Here is a 15218-nt window from a genome sequence, read left to right as displayed (position 1 = left end):
TTTGAGCCCAGCCCTGCCACTATTCAGGGAGCGTGCCCAGAGCTGGCCCGGCCACGGACCTCCTGGGCTAAGGGACAGGGCTGGTCCCAGGACGGCACGGCTGCAGGCAGAGCTAAGACAGTCATTGAGCGGCAGGGACATGGGAGCTGCTCAAAGCTGCACAAGGGCAACATGATGCCCTCACACCCAATCCGGCTCCCAGCCAAGCAGGGAGAACACCGGTTTATGGGCGGCGTGCAGGATTTGCCCCTCCCTGATGTAGACAGGACCAAGAAGGTGGCACCCGCTCTCCACAGAGCCCCCTTGGGTCTCAGGATTGTCGACTGGCATGTTTATTGGGATTAAGGCCGAAGGTGCGCTTAAAGCACACTGGCTTTTCCAGGACAGCCCCATGTGCAGACAAGCCCGCAGGGTACCATAGGACAAGTAGCTGGGCTCCTATGTCATTCGGGCACTTTCTAAACAACACACACAGTCTATGTTATGGTGTATAAACGTGCGTGTGCTCAGCTCCGTTAGCACAATGGGCAGCCTCGTCTTGCTGGGGTACTTTATGATCACCGTGTGCAAGAACAAACCAAACCAGATGGAGAGAGACGAGACTGAACATTAAATGTGTATCTCACACACACACATGCACCCTGACACAAATGCACAGGCTCACACTACCACACACACACACTGGGCCGGTGCACATGACAACGCAGACATCCCGTCACCCTAACACACACAAGCAGGCTGGTTTGTGCATGTGACGGGCACTATTTTCATCAATACCTGAGAATTGAACTAGGAACCTCCAGAGCTGCTACAACTTGAGCTGGAGAACTGGTCTCCTGAGCTGGGGCTTTAATAACTCACATCCTGTGTGGATCGGCACAGAGCAAGATATGGACCATGCGTTCACCAGGCGGTTACAGGCACAATCCAACCCAAACACACCGGTACATGTATACTGTAGCACCCTAATGTGCGTGTGCACACACACACACACACACACACTACATTCAACACACACCAGGGTTGTGTTACCCCGACATACAAACTTATGCAAACACTCAAATAAAAGAATCTCATTAATTGTGAACAAGTGGTCTGTGTGAAAGTCTGGCCTGCAGAGGGGATACGGAGCAGTGGGCTGAAGAGCGCCAGCGTGCAGTGGCTGCAGATCATGCAGGGGTGCACGGGGATGCAGCTGTCTTGAGTAGGGGGCTTTGTGTCCTAGCGGCAGAGGTCAGAGGTAAGGTTGCTTGTAGAATCTGAACTACAAATGTTCTAACTGCCGGCTCTCTGCGGAATTATTGCTACCTCCAAAAGTCCGTGCCAGTTCCCTGATAGACAGTCACCCACCTGGCGCCCAGTCCAGGCAGCCCCGGATACAGTCACCCTTCGCATGGAAAGCAGGATTTTGTTTTAAGGACACTGGCCAGCAGGGTGGGCAGTCAGATTTGCAATGTCAGGGGATCAGCACACAGCACTAACCACCAAGCAACTCCCACAGCTTTATATCCCTGGGGAACAGGCAAGAGTGCCCTCGGCTCTTCAGAACTGTCTCCGACACTTCCTTTTTGGGGCTGACATTTGTCACTGTCAGCCTTAGCCCAAAGGGGAACCATGGGGGCAAGTCGGAAGAGAAGCCGCTGAGCTTTTCAGAGCTGGGGAAACATAAGCCCAAGCTGCTGTCTGCTCCAAAGGCATGTCTCTAGCAGTGGTCCCCCTGGAGCAGTTAGTGTTCCTGCCTGTGCTATGCGATCACATAGTGAACACATGCTTAGGGCAGGGGAGCCATAGGAACTGCAGCTTTTCACTTTTGGGGGCAGGTAAAGCTCAGCTGTGAAGGAGGCCAGAGGCCAGCTGTCATAAATTTACAGCTAAGGGTAGCATAAAATCCCTCCTTTACCTGTAAAGGGTTAATCAGTTCCATTAACCTAGTTGGCACCTGACCAGAAGGACCAATGGGGAAAGAAGATACTTTGAAATGGGGGGGTGGGGGGGTTGGGCGTTTGTTGTTCTCTCCGGAGACAAAGAGAGAGACCAAGCAAGTAATCAAGCTCCTACTGAATGATACATCTAAAATTACAGAAATAGTAAGTAATAGCAAGGAAATGCATTACAGTATCTTTTGTTTTAGCTTGTGAATTTTCCCTATGCTTAGAGGAAGGTTTATTCCTGTTTTTTTGTAACTTTAAAGTTTTGCCAAGAGGGGAATCCTCTGTGTTTTAAATCTTATTACCCTGTAAAATTATCTTCCATCCTGATTTTACAGAGGTGTTTCTTTTACTTTTTTTTCTTTATAATAAAAGCTCTGTTTTTAAGAATCTGACCGGGGTTTTTAGTGTCCTAAAACCCCAAAGTTCTGGTCTGTGCTCATCTTGTTTACTCTCAAGCCTCCCCAGGAAAGTGGGTGAAGGGACTTGGGGGGATATTTTTGGGAACAGGAACTCCAAGTGGTCCTTTTCCTAAATCTTTGTCTAATTCACTTGGTGGTGGCAGCGATACCATTCCAAAGACAAGGAAGAATTTGTGCCTTTGGGAAGTTTTTAACCTAAGCTGGTAGAAATAAGCTTAGGGGGTCTTTCATGCAGGTCCCCACATCTGTACCCTAGAGTTCAGAGTGGGGAGGTAACCCTGACACCGGCTTTTCCACACAACACGGCTTCTAGAGCAGAAGGATGCAGAGGAGCATTGCCCTGGTACCATTACCACAAGTCACAGGTGGGGCTCAGCTATCAGCCGATGAAGTCACATGAGCCTATCGGTTAAAATGAAGCCGCCACAGAAGTGGGTACGGGTGGAATGGGAGTGATGGTCTGGCAGGTCCCTATGACTGGGCCTGGGTCTTCCCCAAGCAGGTCCTACACAGCACACTGTTGTCATCCCTGCATACCCAGTCACAAGGATCCCTGCACAGCTGGGACTCACTCCAGCTGTTCATCTGTGGCACCCATGGGCCCCGGGGCAACACAAGAGAGACTGGCCGGACAGCCAGAGGCCCTTGTCCCCCTCCCTCTCTGCATGGCTCCAGGACCAGTCCTGGCCCTTCTGCTAGGGGCTGAGCTCAGTGAGGTGACCAGGGCAAATCCAGCCAGCCAAGTTCCCCAGCAGGGGCAGAAAGGGAGCAGCACTGTAGTGAGCTCTGCTCCAAGCCAAGAACAGAGGGGAATGTGTGCTCATCCCCCCAGCACCAGAGTCCTAATGCAGACAGGGCTCTAGCAGCCGCCAGAGCACTCTCTAAGCCTGCTCAGCACCGGTCTGCACAACGCAGTGTGAGAGATGCCAGCCCCTTGTCCACAAGAGCGTTCCCACCCTTGCTACCTCCAGGGAGCTGCCCCCAGGGAAGACCTCACAGAAATAGGTCTAGTGGAGACAAGCCTGGGAGGGCCCCGCTCCCCAAGGGCAGGCATCCCCAGTGCTCAGCGGGGTATCGAGACTTAGCTTCTCCAACAGAGCCACCAGACCACAAGCCATCAAGGAAAACAGAATAGACCAATGCTAGGAGAAGGAGTCAGGACTCCTGGGTGCTATCCCCACTTGTTCCAGTGACTCACTGGGTGACCCTGGGTGCAGCACTTCACTCCTTTGTGCCTCAGTTTCCTCATCTGTACAAAGGGACCCATGACGTTGGCCCCATAGCACGATGAGATTGCAGGAACGCTTGCAATGCACTTTGAGATCCTCAGTGGGGCGGGGCTAGAGACAAGCAGAATAAACCTGTCCCTGCAGACAGGCAGAGTTGTCCCCTGTGGGCAGCACCAAGAAGCCAAGCTGCTATTCACAGCCTACCAGGGCAGCTGCTGTCAGCAGCCCAGCAAGCACCCAAGGAAGCCAGCATCTCAAAGGCCTCATGTGTTTCTGAGAAAAATTTCCCCCTCTGTTACTGGAGCTGGGCCGAGCCAGGCCCCCTGCTCCCCCTCCCCATTGCATGGAAGGTGTCTCTGGCAGACCATGCAGAGCTGAGGGAGGGTGAGGGCCTGCTCCAAGCTGCAGAGCAGGAAGCAGCCTGCAAAGCCCGCCCTGCAGCTCAGAGGACAGGCTGCATCCCACACAAGCACAGAGTCCTACCGGTAATTCTGCATTATGCAGGGAGGCGAGGCGGCTCGCCTGGGGACAGGAAACTGCACCCTGCTCCCAGCTCACCAGGCAGAGTGGGCGAGCTACCGCATTCCCTGGAAAAGCACATGCTGGGCACAGAGAGGCTGCCACACTGGTGCCCTCTCCTCATCAACCTCCACAGGGAAGCAGATACCTTAAGGCCCAAGAAGCCTCTCTATAACCACTACCAACTACACACCTTCCAGCCAAATCTCTGCCACCTCCAGCACAGGGGGTGCCAGCCCTGCCCTGCAGACACAACCCCCTGGCCCCACGCACATCCCAAACAGTAACTTTTCCAGTTCCTTCTCTTCCCTTCGCCCTGTGGCTCCTGGGAAGCCCCTAACCCGAGTGCTTAATTTGTGCCAGCACTGAGCCTCAGCACCTCTGGGCTTGCTGCATATTATCAATGTAAAAAAACTGCTTGAACCCGGCACCTCTTCCATTACAAATTAAGCACTGCCTGACCCCAAGGGCTGATGGGCATAGCTGTTGCTGATGCACACACACGCCATCACTAGTGACCCACAGAGTGACTCACTAGCTAGCGACACATGGCGCTCCTGGGATGTTCTGTCCCTCCCCACCAGCACTTCCTGCTCATGGCCCCTAGGGTGGCACAGTGCGCCCTATGCAATCACAGCAGAGCCAGTGCTGCCAAAGTGCTCTCACCAACCTGCCCAAGGCATAGCTCCCAGACCACGTGGGCCTCTTCCTGCAGCCCCAGCACTGCAAGCGGCTGCACTGGCCATGCTTAGCCAGGCCTCTCAGCCCCGCTCCCACCTGTGCTTGTGATTATCACTCCCTACACGCAGCCCAGCTTCCTCCTCAGGTCCCTTCCCGTCCTCCCTGCTCAGCAGACCTGTGAATTTCATTACCGAGCAGCTCGCTCTGTCGGATCCTTAACAAAGGTGTTAAACACGCCCCAAGCGAGCTCCATGCGACCTCTGCAGCAGCTCGCCAAGTGAATGCCAAGCATTGCCTTTAGCACCGTGCTGGCTTCATCCCACCTCTGAGCTTGCAGGCCAGCTGACTGGACTCCATCTGCCAGAGCAGCTCTTCTCAGCCTGTTCCTGCTCCCTCGCCTCTGAGCCAAAGTCCTGGAGCCAGACATAGCACTGACCGTTCAGGACACCAAGGAACACTTCCATTGGCAGACAAGGAGGATGGACCAGTGCACTGCCCTGGGACACAGGAGCCCTGGGTTCAGTTCACAGCTCTGCCACAGACATCATGCATGACCTGGGGCAAGTCACTTAGTCTCTCTGGGGCTCAGTTCCCATCTGTGAAATGGGAACTCCAGCCTTGGGAGGAAGGGCAGCGCTATACAATGGTAAATGCATAAAGACTGTGCACAGCTCAGACACTTTGAGAATGGGGGCAGATAAATACCTTCCAGAAACAGAAAGCCCAGAGCCTTCACTACATCAGTTCCAAGACAGATCCTGCCACTGCCTCCACCCCCACCCAGGATTACAGTCACACTGATCTGAGCCTGCCTGCTGACCAGAGGGCAAAGCCCTATCAGTCCAGGGAGAAGCTGAGAGGAGGAATGTGGTCCCAGGATCCATGCCAAGGCCCCATCCCCTGCTGGCTTCCCATTTCCCTTATTCCTGCTGGTCTGCCTGGTGTCTCACATGGCTTTACAGCATCTTCTCCCTGTAGAGGAGACAGCTGGGGTCAGAGCCCTGGGCAGTGGGCTCAGCTGTGCAGGGGATCGACCCACACCAAAGCATGTTCCGTGGTCTTGCCTTGGTGAGAAGCTGCTGTGCTGGACAGGTACCCAAGTGACCAAGCCTAGTGAGGGGATCTGGAGTGACCCTCCGGGGATTCCTGTGACTGGTAACACTGTGCTCCAGAGAGTAGGATTCAGGCAGGACCCCTCCTCCCAAAGACATGAAGGAATCTCCCATTTCTCCTCAGCCCTAAGTACAGGTCCTAACTCCCAGCCCTCATCTGCAGTGAAAGAGCCAGTGGGGGTGCTGTGATCCGTCAGAGTGGATGGGGCAGCATTGATGCTGTGGGGCGCATCACATTAACCCTGCAGCTTCCCAGTCTCTGAAATCCAGGTAATGTCTTCCTGCATTCCTAACCCCTGCTGGTTCCTGTGATGTGGCCCAGGAGTCACATCGAGAACACACCTCAAACAGGACTTCTACTTAGAAATTCTCATCTGGGGCTTCTGACACGATATGCAATGACCCACGCGAGTCCCGTAGTGCTGGCACCAGCCATGCATTTCAAAGCCAGGAGTGGCACACAGAGAGGGACGGGAGGCTCTGGTTAATAAGAACTTGTGATTGTACAGAAGAGGGGAAGGGGAGACTTGACCTGATGTTCTCCGGGCTCCCAGGCTGGAGCACCTTCCCGGGTGTTTGGTAGAACAAGACTGGTCTCGCTGGCACTCACAGAGCTCTGTGTGGCTACAAACCCAGCTGGCCCTGCAGAGTCAACAGCTTTTCACTGTAAAGGTCTTGGAGCTGGTTCTTGGTGTCTGGCACTGGATCTCAGCAAAGGCAGCGCCTTCCATGGGCACTGCCTTCTGCTGCCCTACGTGTCCCCAAGAAAGCCGCACAGGCAGCTGTAACTTAGAAAACAAATCGGGGAGGAGGGAAGGGGGCTATGTTGCATTTCAGGACCCCCTTGACCAAACAACCCCAATTCACATGGCTCCCTGTCCCAGCCCTCGGGCTCCCACACCAACTTACTAACTGAAGCTGACATGCAACATCAGATTGGAAGTGGGGAGAAAACTGGGCTTTCAGCGGAAACGTTGCTGCCTCCTTTCCTGCCATGTCGCCACTGCTCCTCCTTAATAAACGAACCAGCCTGGGAAGGACGGGATTTCATTTTCATTAATGCATGGAGGAGACTTTTCCACTCCAATCTTCCAGCTGGTTTCTGGGTTTATCTACCCAGGAAACGTAGACAAATGGACCTCGTCCTAGCCTATCATCAGGGACTCCCCTCTCATCCCCACAAGCAGAGGAGCCCTACATGTTGCAGCAAGACTCTGCAGCGCTCTGGGGTACCAGGCCAGGGAGCCTGTGGCAGGTTCATTTAAATCAAAGTGCCAGGTTTTAATTAAATAGGAAGGTGAATAACGCAATCGGCAGAGCACTCTCTCATGTTATTTGGATATTAAATTGAATGCTTCTTACCCTGTGTCTCCCCATCCTCCAAACACACACACACATTCATACTGCACAGCCTAACTACACCGCAGCAATTGTCATGGGGTAACCAGGGAGGAAATTTAGCTGAATGTTTCTGCTACAATGACCAGCACTAAAATAGTTAATGTTGACAATTAATTTGTCATCTTTAGGATAGAGACTTAAACTATCTAGAGACATGAAGCAGCTCCCCCATCTCAGAGCAATTGTGTCAGGCTCTCTGCAAAGTCAGGCAGATGTTACTGAACACGTAGCACTCAGGGTACCTTGTCAAGGTTCTCTTCACAACCAGGACTAAAAAGGGTTAGTTTATTAAAAAGAAAGCTCAGATTCAGGAGAACAACCTGTGATACCTGCAGTCCGAGCAACACTGCAGCCATGCCGTCATGTGATACAATCCTGCGTGTGCTGGCCTCCGGGCAACACTGCAGCCATGCTGTCACGTGATACAGTCCTGCACGCGCTGGCCTCCGGGCAACACTGCAGCCATGCCATCACGTGATACAGTCCTGCACGCGCTGGCCTCCGGGCAACGCTGCAGCCATGCCGTCACGTGATACAGTCCTGCACGCGCTGGCCTTCGAGCACAGCCACAGCGGCAGTCTGAAACATCTCTGATCATTCACTCTGACTTCCTGCATCGAGAGGCCAGACAACCTCACCCAGTGAACCCTGTATCAAGCTCAACAGCTGGTGGGTGAGTGACAGTAGATCTTTTAGCAAGAGACACCCAAACCTGCTGTAAAGACTCCAAGTGATCGAGAATCCACCACAACCCTGCTCCCATGGTTAATTATACTCACCACTAAAAATATGCACTGTATTTTCAGTCTGACATTGTCCAGCTTCAACTCCCAGCCTTGCTCTGCCTCTGGCTGCTAGATTAAAGAGCCCTTTGCTAGTGAAAGTCTCCTCCCCGCACAGGTGCTTATAGACCATGAGTTAATCATCTCATACCCTTATCTTTGACAAGACAGACTGCGCTTTAGTCTCGCATTATAAGGCAGATATTCTTTGCTGAACGCTCTCCAATTTTTCAACTTTCTTTGTGAAGTGTAGCTCCTAGAACCAGAACCAGAACACAGTAATGGTCTCACTAGTGCCACATACAGAGGCGATCTCTTCTCAGTATTCTGTTAAAAAAATCCACCCCTCTCCCCACAGATTCACATGGCGCGCTCATGTTCAGTTGTTTATCTACAATGACCCCTAAGTCCTTTCCAGAGTCCCTGCTTTCCAGGATACAGTCCCCATCCTGTTGGTATATGGCCTGCACCCCTTTGTCCTAGAAGCCCGATCTTGCATTAGGCTGGATTATAATGCATGCTGTTTGACTGCACCCTGCTTTACTAAGCAATCCAAATGGTTCTGTCACAGGGACTGGTCCCCTTTGTCATTTACCACCCAACCAATCTTTGTGTGTCTGCAAACTTCCCCAGCAATGATAATTGATAAAGAAATTGAACAGCCCCAGGCCAAGAACACACCCCTGCAGGGCCCCACAAGAAACTTCGCACTCATTGCTGATTGTTCGTTAACAACCAATTAGAGAGATCTATCAATTAGCCAATTTTATTCCATTTAAAATACACCCTCTGGATTTCGTAGAGTGCTTGTTTAATCCAAATGGCATGTGGTGCTAAACCCAAGCATGTTATTACATCCACACAGTTACCTCTATCAACCATACTTGTCATCCTGTCAAAGGGAGATATCAAGTTCATTTGACAAAAGCTATCTCCCTTGAAGCTGTGCTGATTGGCTTTAGTTCCGTTTACTGGGGGAAATCCCGTGTCAGCGGTTCCACTCTGTAGCCCAGGACTGGTGGCAGGCTGTCCCAGCTCCTGTCCCATTTACCCTTCTTAAATACTGGCATGACTGTGGCCAGTCTCAGCAAGTCTCCTCCCGTGCTCTCCCAGGAGTTTGAGGCTCTCTCTTCCCCAGCCTGGGATTATTTCTCCCCCACCCAGCCTCTCTGCTCCCTCCCATGTTACCCCAAGAGTTATTCTGTTGCTCCTGCTGTGGCACCAGATGGCTCTGCACTAAGCTCCTGCTGAGCACCATGGTGCAGAGCAGGGTGAAAATGATGGAAGTCTGGGCAGTCCCTGCAAGATCAGAAATAGATGAGGCTGCCCTCTGGGCAGTGGCAACACACTGCTGGGGAGCGTATGTAGAAGGAGGCAGCGTGAAGAGGGTGGGATAGTGGCGACGTCCTGCCTAATTCCAATCCCTGAGGAACCGGCACAAATGCCATGAAGTACAACACAGGACAATGTAGCGAATGAGGCTGTCCATTGCTTCGCGCCCCTGACACCCTGCCTGGACAGAGCACTAACGCACCCTCCCGGTCAGGATCAAACACGGCCCCACAGCACCGGCAGATGGGGCATGACACAGACAAAACAGGGAAGCTCTTGTGCTACAGAGCAGAGATTAAAGGAAAACCAAAGTGTGACAGGCCACTTGGCTCGCTGCATGGGACAATGCTAACAGAGCTAACCGTGCGGCACTGAGCCTGCAGTAGGGTGGAAACCAGCACTCAGGCAGGGACAGTGCCTGTCCTTACACTGAGCACACTGCCGGAAACAAACAAGAATACAGTGGGGCTGGTAAAGGGGACCAGCACATGCAAAAATCGAGGCTTCGTCTGCCACCGCACTAAGCAAGGGGGCCACGGGCCCAAGGCACTTGCATTTCATCCAGCACACTTACCCTTCTGGGGAATCTACCTGTTTAAGGCGAGGAGGTGGTGGAGGCTGCCAGAGCCGCTTCTGCCTCATACAGGGAGCTGCTGTTTGACATTTGAGTGGCACGTTCTTGCTGTCAGGACAATGGATGGAAGGCGTGACACTTCCAGCCCTAGCTCACACATAATCTGTGAGCTATTTCGGCACAAGTGCAGCTCTTAATGAGATCTCAAACAATGGGAGGTAGCATCCCTCTGTGGAAAGGCAGCTCTCAGCTTGCCAAAAGGAACCCCACTTGGCCAGGAGAAGGCTCTCTGCCAGGGCAACAGCCCTCAGGTCAGCAGCTGAAAGAGACAAAGCCATGCCCCCTTCCACCACCTTCCTGTACTCCAGGCTGTGCTCAGCAGCATACAGCAGGCACAGGGGGCTCTGGCAGCTCGAAAAGTTACTCTCACAGAGTGCCCATGCGAAAACAGGGCTGGCCTCAAAGAAAATGAAGAGGTGTGACTGGTCAGCGACTGTGGAGTTAAGCTGATAAGGAGGGGCTGTTGCAATCCCTTCTCGGACCCACCTCCACGGGCAGACCCGTGCATCACTTCCAACCACCAAGCCCACATGTCATCAAGCAATGACTCACTCTCAGCCCCTATTTGGCAAAGCCCCTCTGTGCAAGATCAGCTGCAGGCTGTGGTATCAAGTAGCCATTAATGGCTTACCCATGTGTGGCACCTATCCCACTCTGCCCCTGCCAGAAGACCTGAGTCCCTGGCGGAGCCTGGCTCCAGGAGGGGCACATAGGTGCTGGAACTGGGGGTGCAGCCACACACCCTGGCTTGAGGTGGTTTCCAGCATATACAGGGTTCACAGTTTGGGTCAATGGCTCTCAGCACCCCCACTAGACAAACTGCTCCAGCGCCCTGGGCGGGCATGCGAGGAGCACCTGGCAGGTCGGTGGAGCTCCTAGGTCTTTGCTTCAGAGCGGCTCTGCCTGGCGAGCAAAGGGTTAAGCAATCCTGCCGCTGCTGCAGTCTCTGACGGGACCCCGCCGCCCGGCAGTGCCGGAGCAGGAGCGGAGTAAACAAACGCGCAGAGCAACATGTGGCCTAGCCCGTGCCCCCCGGTCGGCCTCCTTCCCGCAGCTCCCCGCCGGCCGCGCACCGCAGCGGGGTCACCCAAGGGCGCTCGCTCGGGCCGGATCCCGCTGCAGGGACTCTCCGCCCCTGGGCAGGGCGCCGCGAGGGGCTCACTCCCCCGGCACCGCAGGCTGGCTGCGGGAAGCCACGGGCGCCGCGCCCCCACGAGCCTGGCCCCTGGCCAGGGGCTCCGAGCCAGCGAGCCCCGCTCCCGCACTCAGCGGCGAGCCAGCCGGGGACGGGACGATCCTGGGCAGGGCGCGGGGCTCTCACCTGCTCCGGGGCGGGCTCCTCCGGCGCCTTCTCCGCCGCGTCCACCTTGATGAGCCGGTGCTTGGGCGAGCCGTAGCGGGCGTCGGGCGCGAGGCCCCCCGGGCCAGCCCCCGTGTAGGGGTCCTCGAAGTCCCGGTCCCGCTGCAGCTTGTAGGCGGCCAGGATGTCGGGCTGGGCCGCGGCCGGGCAGAGCGGGGCGGCGGGGGCGCCCCCCGGCGGCGGCGGCGGCTGGGGCAGGCCCGCCCGGTAGTCGGGCTTGGGCGGCGCGGGCGGCGCGGGCTTGGCGCTGCGGAAGCCCAGGTGCTCCCGGAGCCAGCGGGCCATGCTGCCCACGCACTGCGGGGCCCCCCCGGGTCCGGGTCCGGGTCCGTGTCCGGGCCCGGGCCCGGCGCGCTCCGAGCCGGCCGCGGCTCCGCTCAGCAGCATCGGGACGGGCGGACTGAGAGCGCCGAGGCGGTGGCGGCGGAGCCCGGAGCCCGGCGCCGGCCGGGGAGGGGGAAGAGCGGGGGAGGCGGCCAAGGGGAGGCGGCCAGTGCCACCTGCCGGAGCCGTGGCGCCTGCTGCACCGACCTGCGCTGCGCCCTCGTATCCCGCACAGCCCTTCCTGCGTCCCCAGGCTCCTGCGCCCCCCAGTGCCTCCCGCGCGCTCCTCTGCTGCACCCTTAACACCCCCCCCTCCTGTGCTCCCACACCCCGGTACTTCCCTGCACGTCCGTACTGTACCCCCAGGCTCACCTGTGCCCCACACTGGTCCCTGCATGCCATACACCCCAGTGCACTCTCCTGCCCCCTCCCCAAGTTTCTGGGTGTGTCCTATCTATACAACACCCATTTCTCACACTACCACCTCTGACCTATAACCCTCTCGTCCCCGTGTACCCTGCTGTGCCCCATCCTTGCACCCGCCAACACCCGGCTTCTTGTACCCCCCTACATGCTCTGTACTCAAATACTGCTCTGTGTGCCCCCTGCCTGAATCCAAGTACACTGGGCACTCTGGCGCCCCCTCCACATCTCCCCTCAACCCAAAGCACCCCATCTAAACAATGATTGGTGCAGCCCTGGCACAAGGGTCACTGGCTACCCAGGGCCACAGAGGGTCAAGGACAGTGCTAGGGGGTGGGGTGCAATCACTCACAGTGTTAGAAATGCTCCCTCCGCCACAACACCCCTCCCACTGTGTGCCCCATGCACGGCAGCTGGCACCGGAGCTGCTATCTAAGGGTCCTGGTTCTGGCTGGGCCACTCCTCTGTCCCCTGCCCCGGAGGTGGTCACTGTTACTCCAGGTGCTGTTGCCTTGGGGAGCTGGCAGGGCTGGTGACTCAGACAAGACATGACGCTGTTCCCTAATCCTTGGGAAAACACCTAACTTGCCCAACATGCTGGTGAGTGAGGGACCAAGAATGTAGGTCTCTGAATCACACTCAGTTTTCACTTGGAAGGGCTTCTGTAACTGCTCCAGTGATGCCTACCTGAGTCTGCCAACAGCCTAGCAAGCGCTGTCAGTCACCTTGATGGGTGTTTATTCTGAAACCTAATGATGGACACGTCAACTGAGTTAACTAGCAGTTCGCTGCTGAACACTACAGCAGAACATGCTTCTCCCACAACCCCAAACAGCCTCCCAGGGCCGCCCCCTGTACCATGCTGCACCTCAATGTATAAATCTGCAACACATTGAAAATGTGGGAGCAGCATCAAAATAATTGGCCTTGCATATCAGATTACACCAGGGAAGTCTCATGACTGCATCGGTCACTTGCATATTTAGTTCGACCACAACGTGCAGCTGTGGACTTGCCCAAAGCTGCATGCCATTTGCTGCTCGGGAGCACCACAGAGTATAGACTCCAGGGGTCCCACTACAGAAGTCACTTTGGCCACAGAGTACAGGGTCCCTGTCTCTCCTTCAGTTCTAGAATGCAGGAGTTATGGAGCATGCATGCACACGCACACACAGACACACACAATAGCTAACTGCTTTGAAATGGGTTCTGTGGCCACCTGCCAAGGCACACAGTCTTGCGGTGGGGCTCTGCAGAGGCACTGGCTTGCAGCAGAACTCCCTTGGGTGTGCCTCTCCGGAGAGCTGCCTTAAAAGTGCTTCTCGAGACGCAATTGAAAATCAGTTTGATGGCATCCTTCTGCTCGGTGTCTGCAAGAATACCATTGTTTGCCACCAGTGGCACATGGCGTCTTCCCACAAGGGAAACCCAGAACTGAAACAGCAGATGTTGCAGAAGATGGGGCATCAGCAGCATTTTAGGGTTGCAAGGGGGGGCTGTGGGGGAGGTTTGAGGGGCATTGGCGGAGCTGAGGGGGAGCCCAGGGCTGGAATAATAGAGGAGGTGTGGATCTGGATTGAGGAGCACTGGCAGAGCTGGATGGATGGGAGCCTAGGGCTGGAGTAGCAGGGCAGGCAATGCATACAGGACAGAGATTAAAAGAATTGGCTCAGGAGTGAGGCGCTGCTATTACAGACCCTCCAGGGAAACTCCTCCTTTGAGTTTAATAAGTCCCCTTCCCTGGTCACTGTCCCAGTGGAGGAGCTGGACCTAGTAGAGCTATTCCGGGGTAGTTTGCACAGCCAGAGCCCCCTGATTCTCAGGAGAGGGGCTCGCAGCTCGAGTCAGGATCATACTGGAGGTGGCTAGCCCCTCCCACCAGCTGTGCCGCAGCAGCTACGCTTCTATTTATAGTGTGCCCCCTCAATCAAAGCCAGGGCCGGATTAACTTTTTGTGGGCCCGGTGCCAAAAAATATTTGTGGGCCTTCATGGGGCAAGGTGCAGGGGGGGTGGGATGGTCGGTCTCCAGAGTGAAGGGCGGGCTGGGGGCAATGAAGCACAGCGCGGCGGGAGCAGCCCCGCTCTGCGCAGCCCAGCAGGAGGGCACGGTTTACAAATCTGCAGCTGCCAGAGGCACACTGGTCTGCCCAGCCCTGTGCTACCAGCAAGCCCCTTCCCCTTGAGGGCAGGCCCGCACCACACCTCCCCTGTGCCCAGTGCCCCACCCTTAGCCCAGTGCCTCCTCGCCCGGAGACCTCCACCACAGATCTCTATGCCCAGCCCCCACCCCTCCCAGAGACCTCCCCCGCTGGCCTCCCACCACAACTGCTCAGCACCCTGCACACCACACCGCTCGCCCAGAGCCCCCCACCCATAGACCTTCCCACCACCTTCCTCACAGTCCCGCCATCACAGCTGCACAACACCCCATATTCCTGAGGGGATTCTGCACCAAAAAATTAAAAATACTGTGCACAATATTTTAAAATTCTGCACATTTTATTTGTCAATAAATAAATGTGGAGGCTCCCCCATGGCAGTGGGGAGCACAGGCCACTGGTTGCATGGAGGTGGGAGATCACCCTGCAGCTTCCCCCAACCCTACCCTGGGACAGGGACTCGGCAGTGAGGCTGCACTCGACCCTGACACAGTGCAAGGGCCAGGCCTGCCCCAGAAACACCCTGGGCCCTACCCCCCTATGCCAGGCGCACCAGGTGTGGGTGAGCAGGCTCAGCCCGGGAGCAGGATCCAAGTGCAGAGGGACTTCGTGTGGGGGGATCCAGGTGGGGGTAAGAGAGTTCTCTCTGGGGCAATCTGGGTGCGGGCGGCTCAGTGGGAGATCTGGATGCACAGAAGCTCATTGCGGGGTTCCAGGTGCAGGGGCAATAGGACTCTGCAGGGGATCCAGGTTAAGGTGTTTGGGGCTCAGTGGGGGGGAGGGGGTCAAGAGGCAGGGGAGGTGGGGTTCATTTGGGTGGGGGTCCAGGTGCAGGTGGTTAGGGCTCAGTGGGGAGGGTGTCTGGGGGGGTCTCATCAGGATCGTACAGATGCGGGGTGGTGGGGCTTGTC

The 15218-nt window shown here is 55.8% G+C and overlaps 1 protein-coding gene across 1 annotated transcript in view; it reads right to left on the bottom strand.

Moving 5' to 3' along the window:
• SHF (Src homology 2 domain containing F) overlaps positions 1-11787 on the bottom strand; it is a 63051-nt gene extending 51264 nt beyond the window's left edge. The window contains exon 1 of the mRNA XM_077828735.1: positions 11362-11787. Within this exon, the coding sequence (XP_077684861.1) occupies positions 11362-11787 (426 nt within the window). The remainder of the gene's footprint in view (positions 1-11361) is intronic.
• Between the last annotated feature and the right edge of the window lie 3431 nt (positions 11788-15218).

This window comes from Eretmochelys imbricata, chromosome 10, assembly GCF_965152235.1.
Source record: "Eretmochelys imbricata isolate rEreImb1 chromosome 10, rEreImb1.hap1, whole genome shotgun sequence".
NCBI classification, from domain to species: Eukaryota; Metazoa; Chordata; order Testudines; family Cheloniidae; genus Eretmochelys; species Eretmochelys imbricata.
This window is presented reverse-complemented; position numbering and strand designations above follow the sequence as displayed.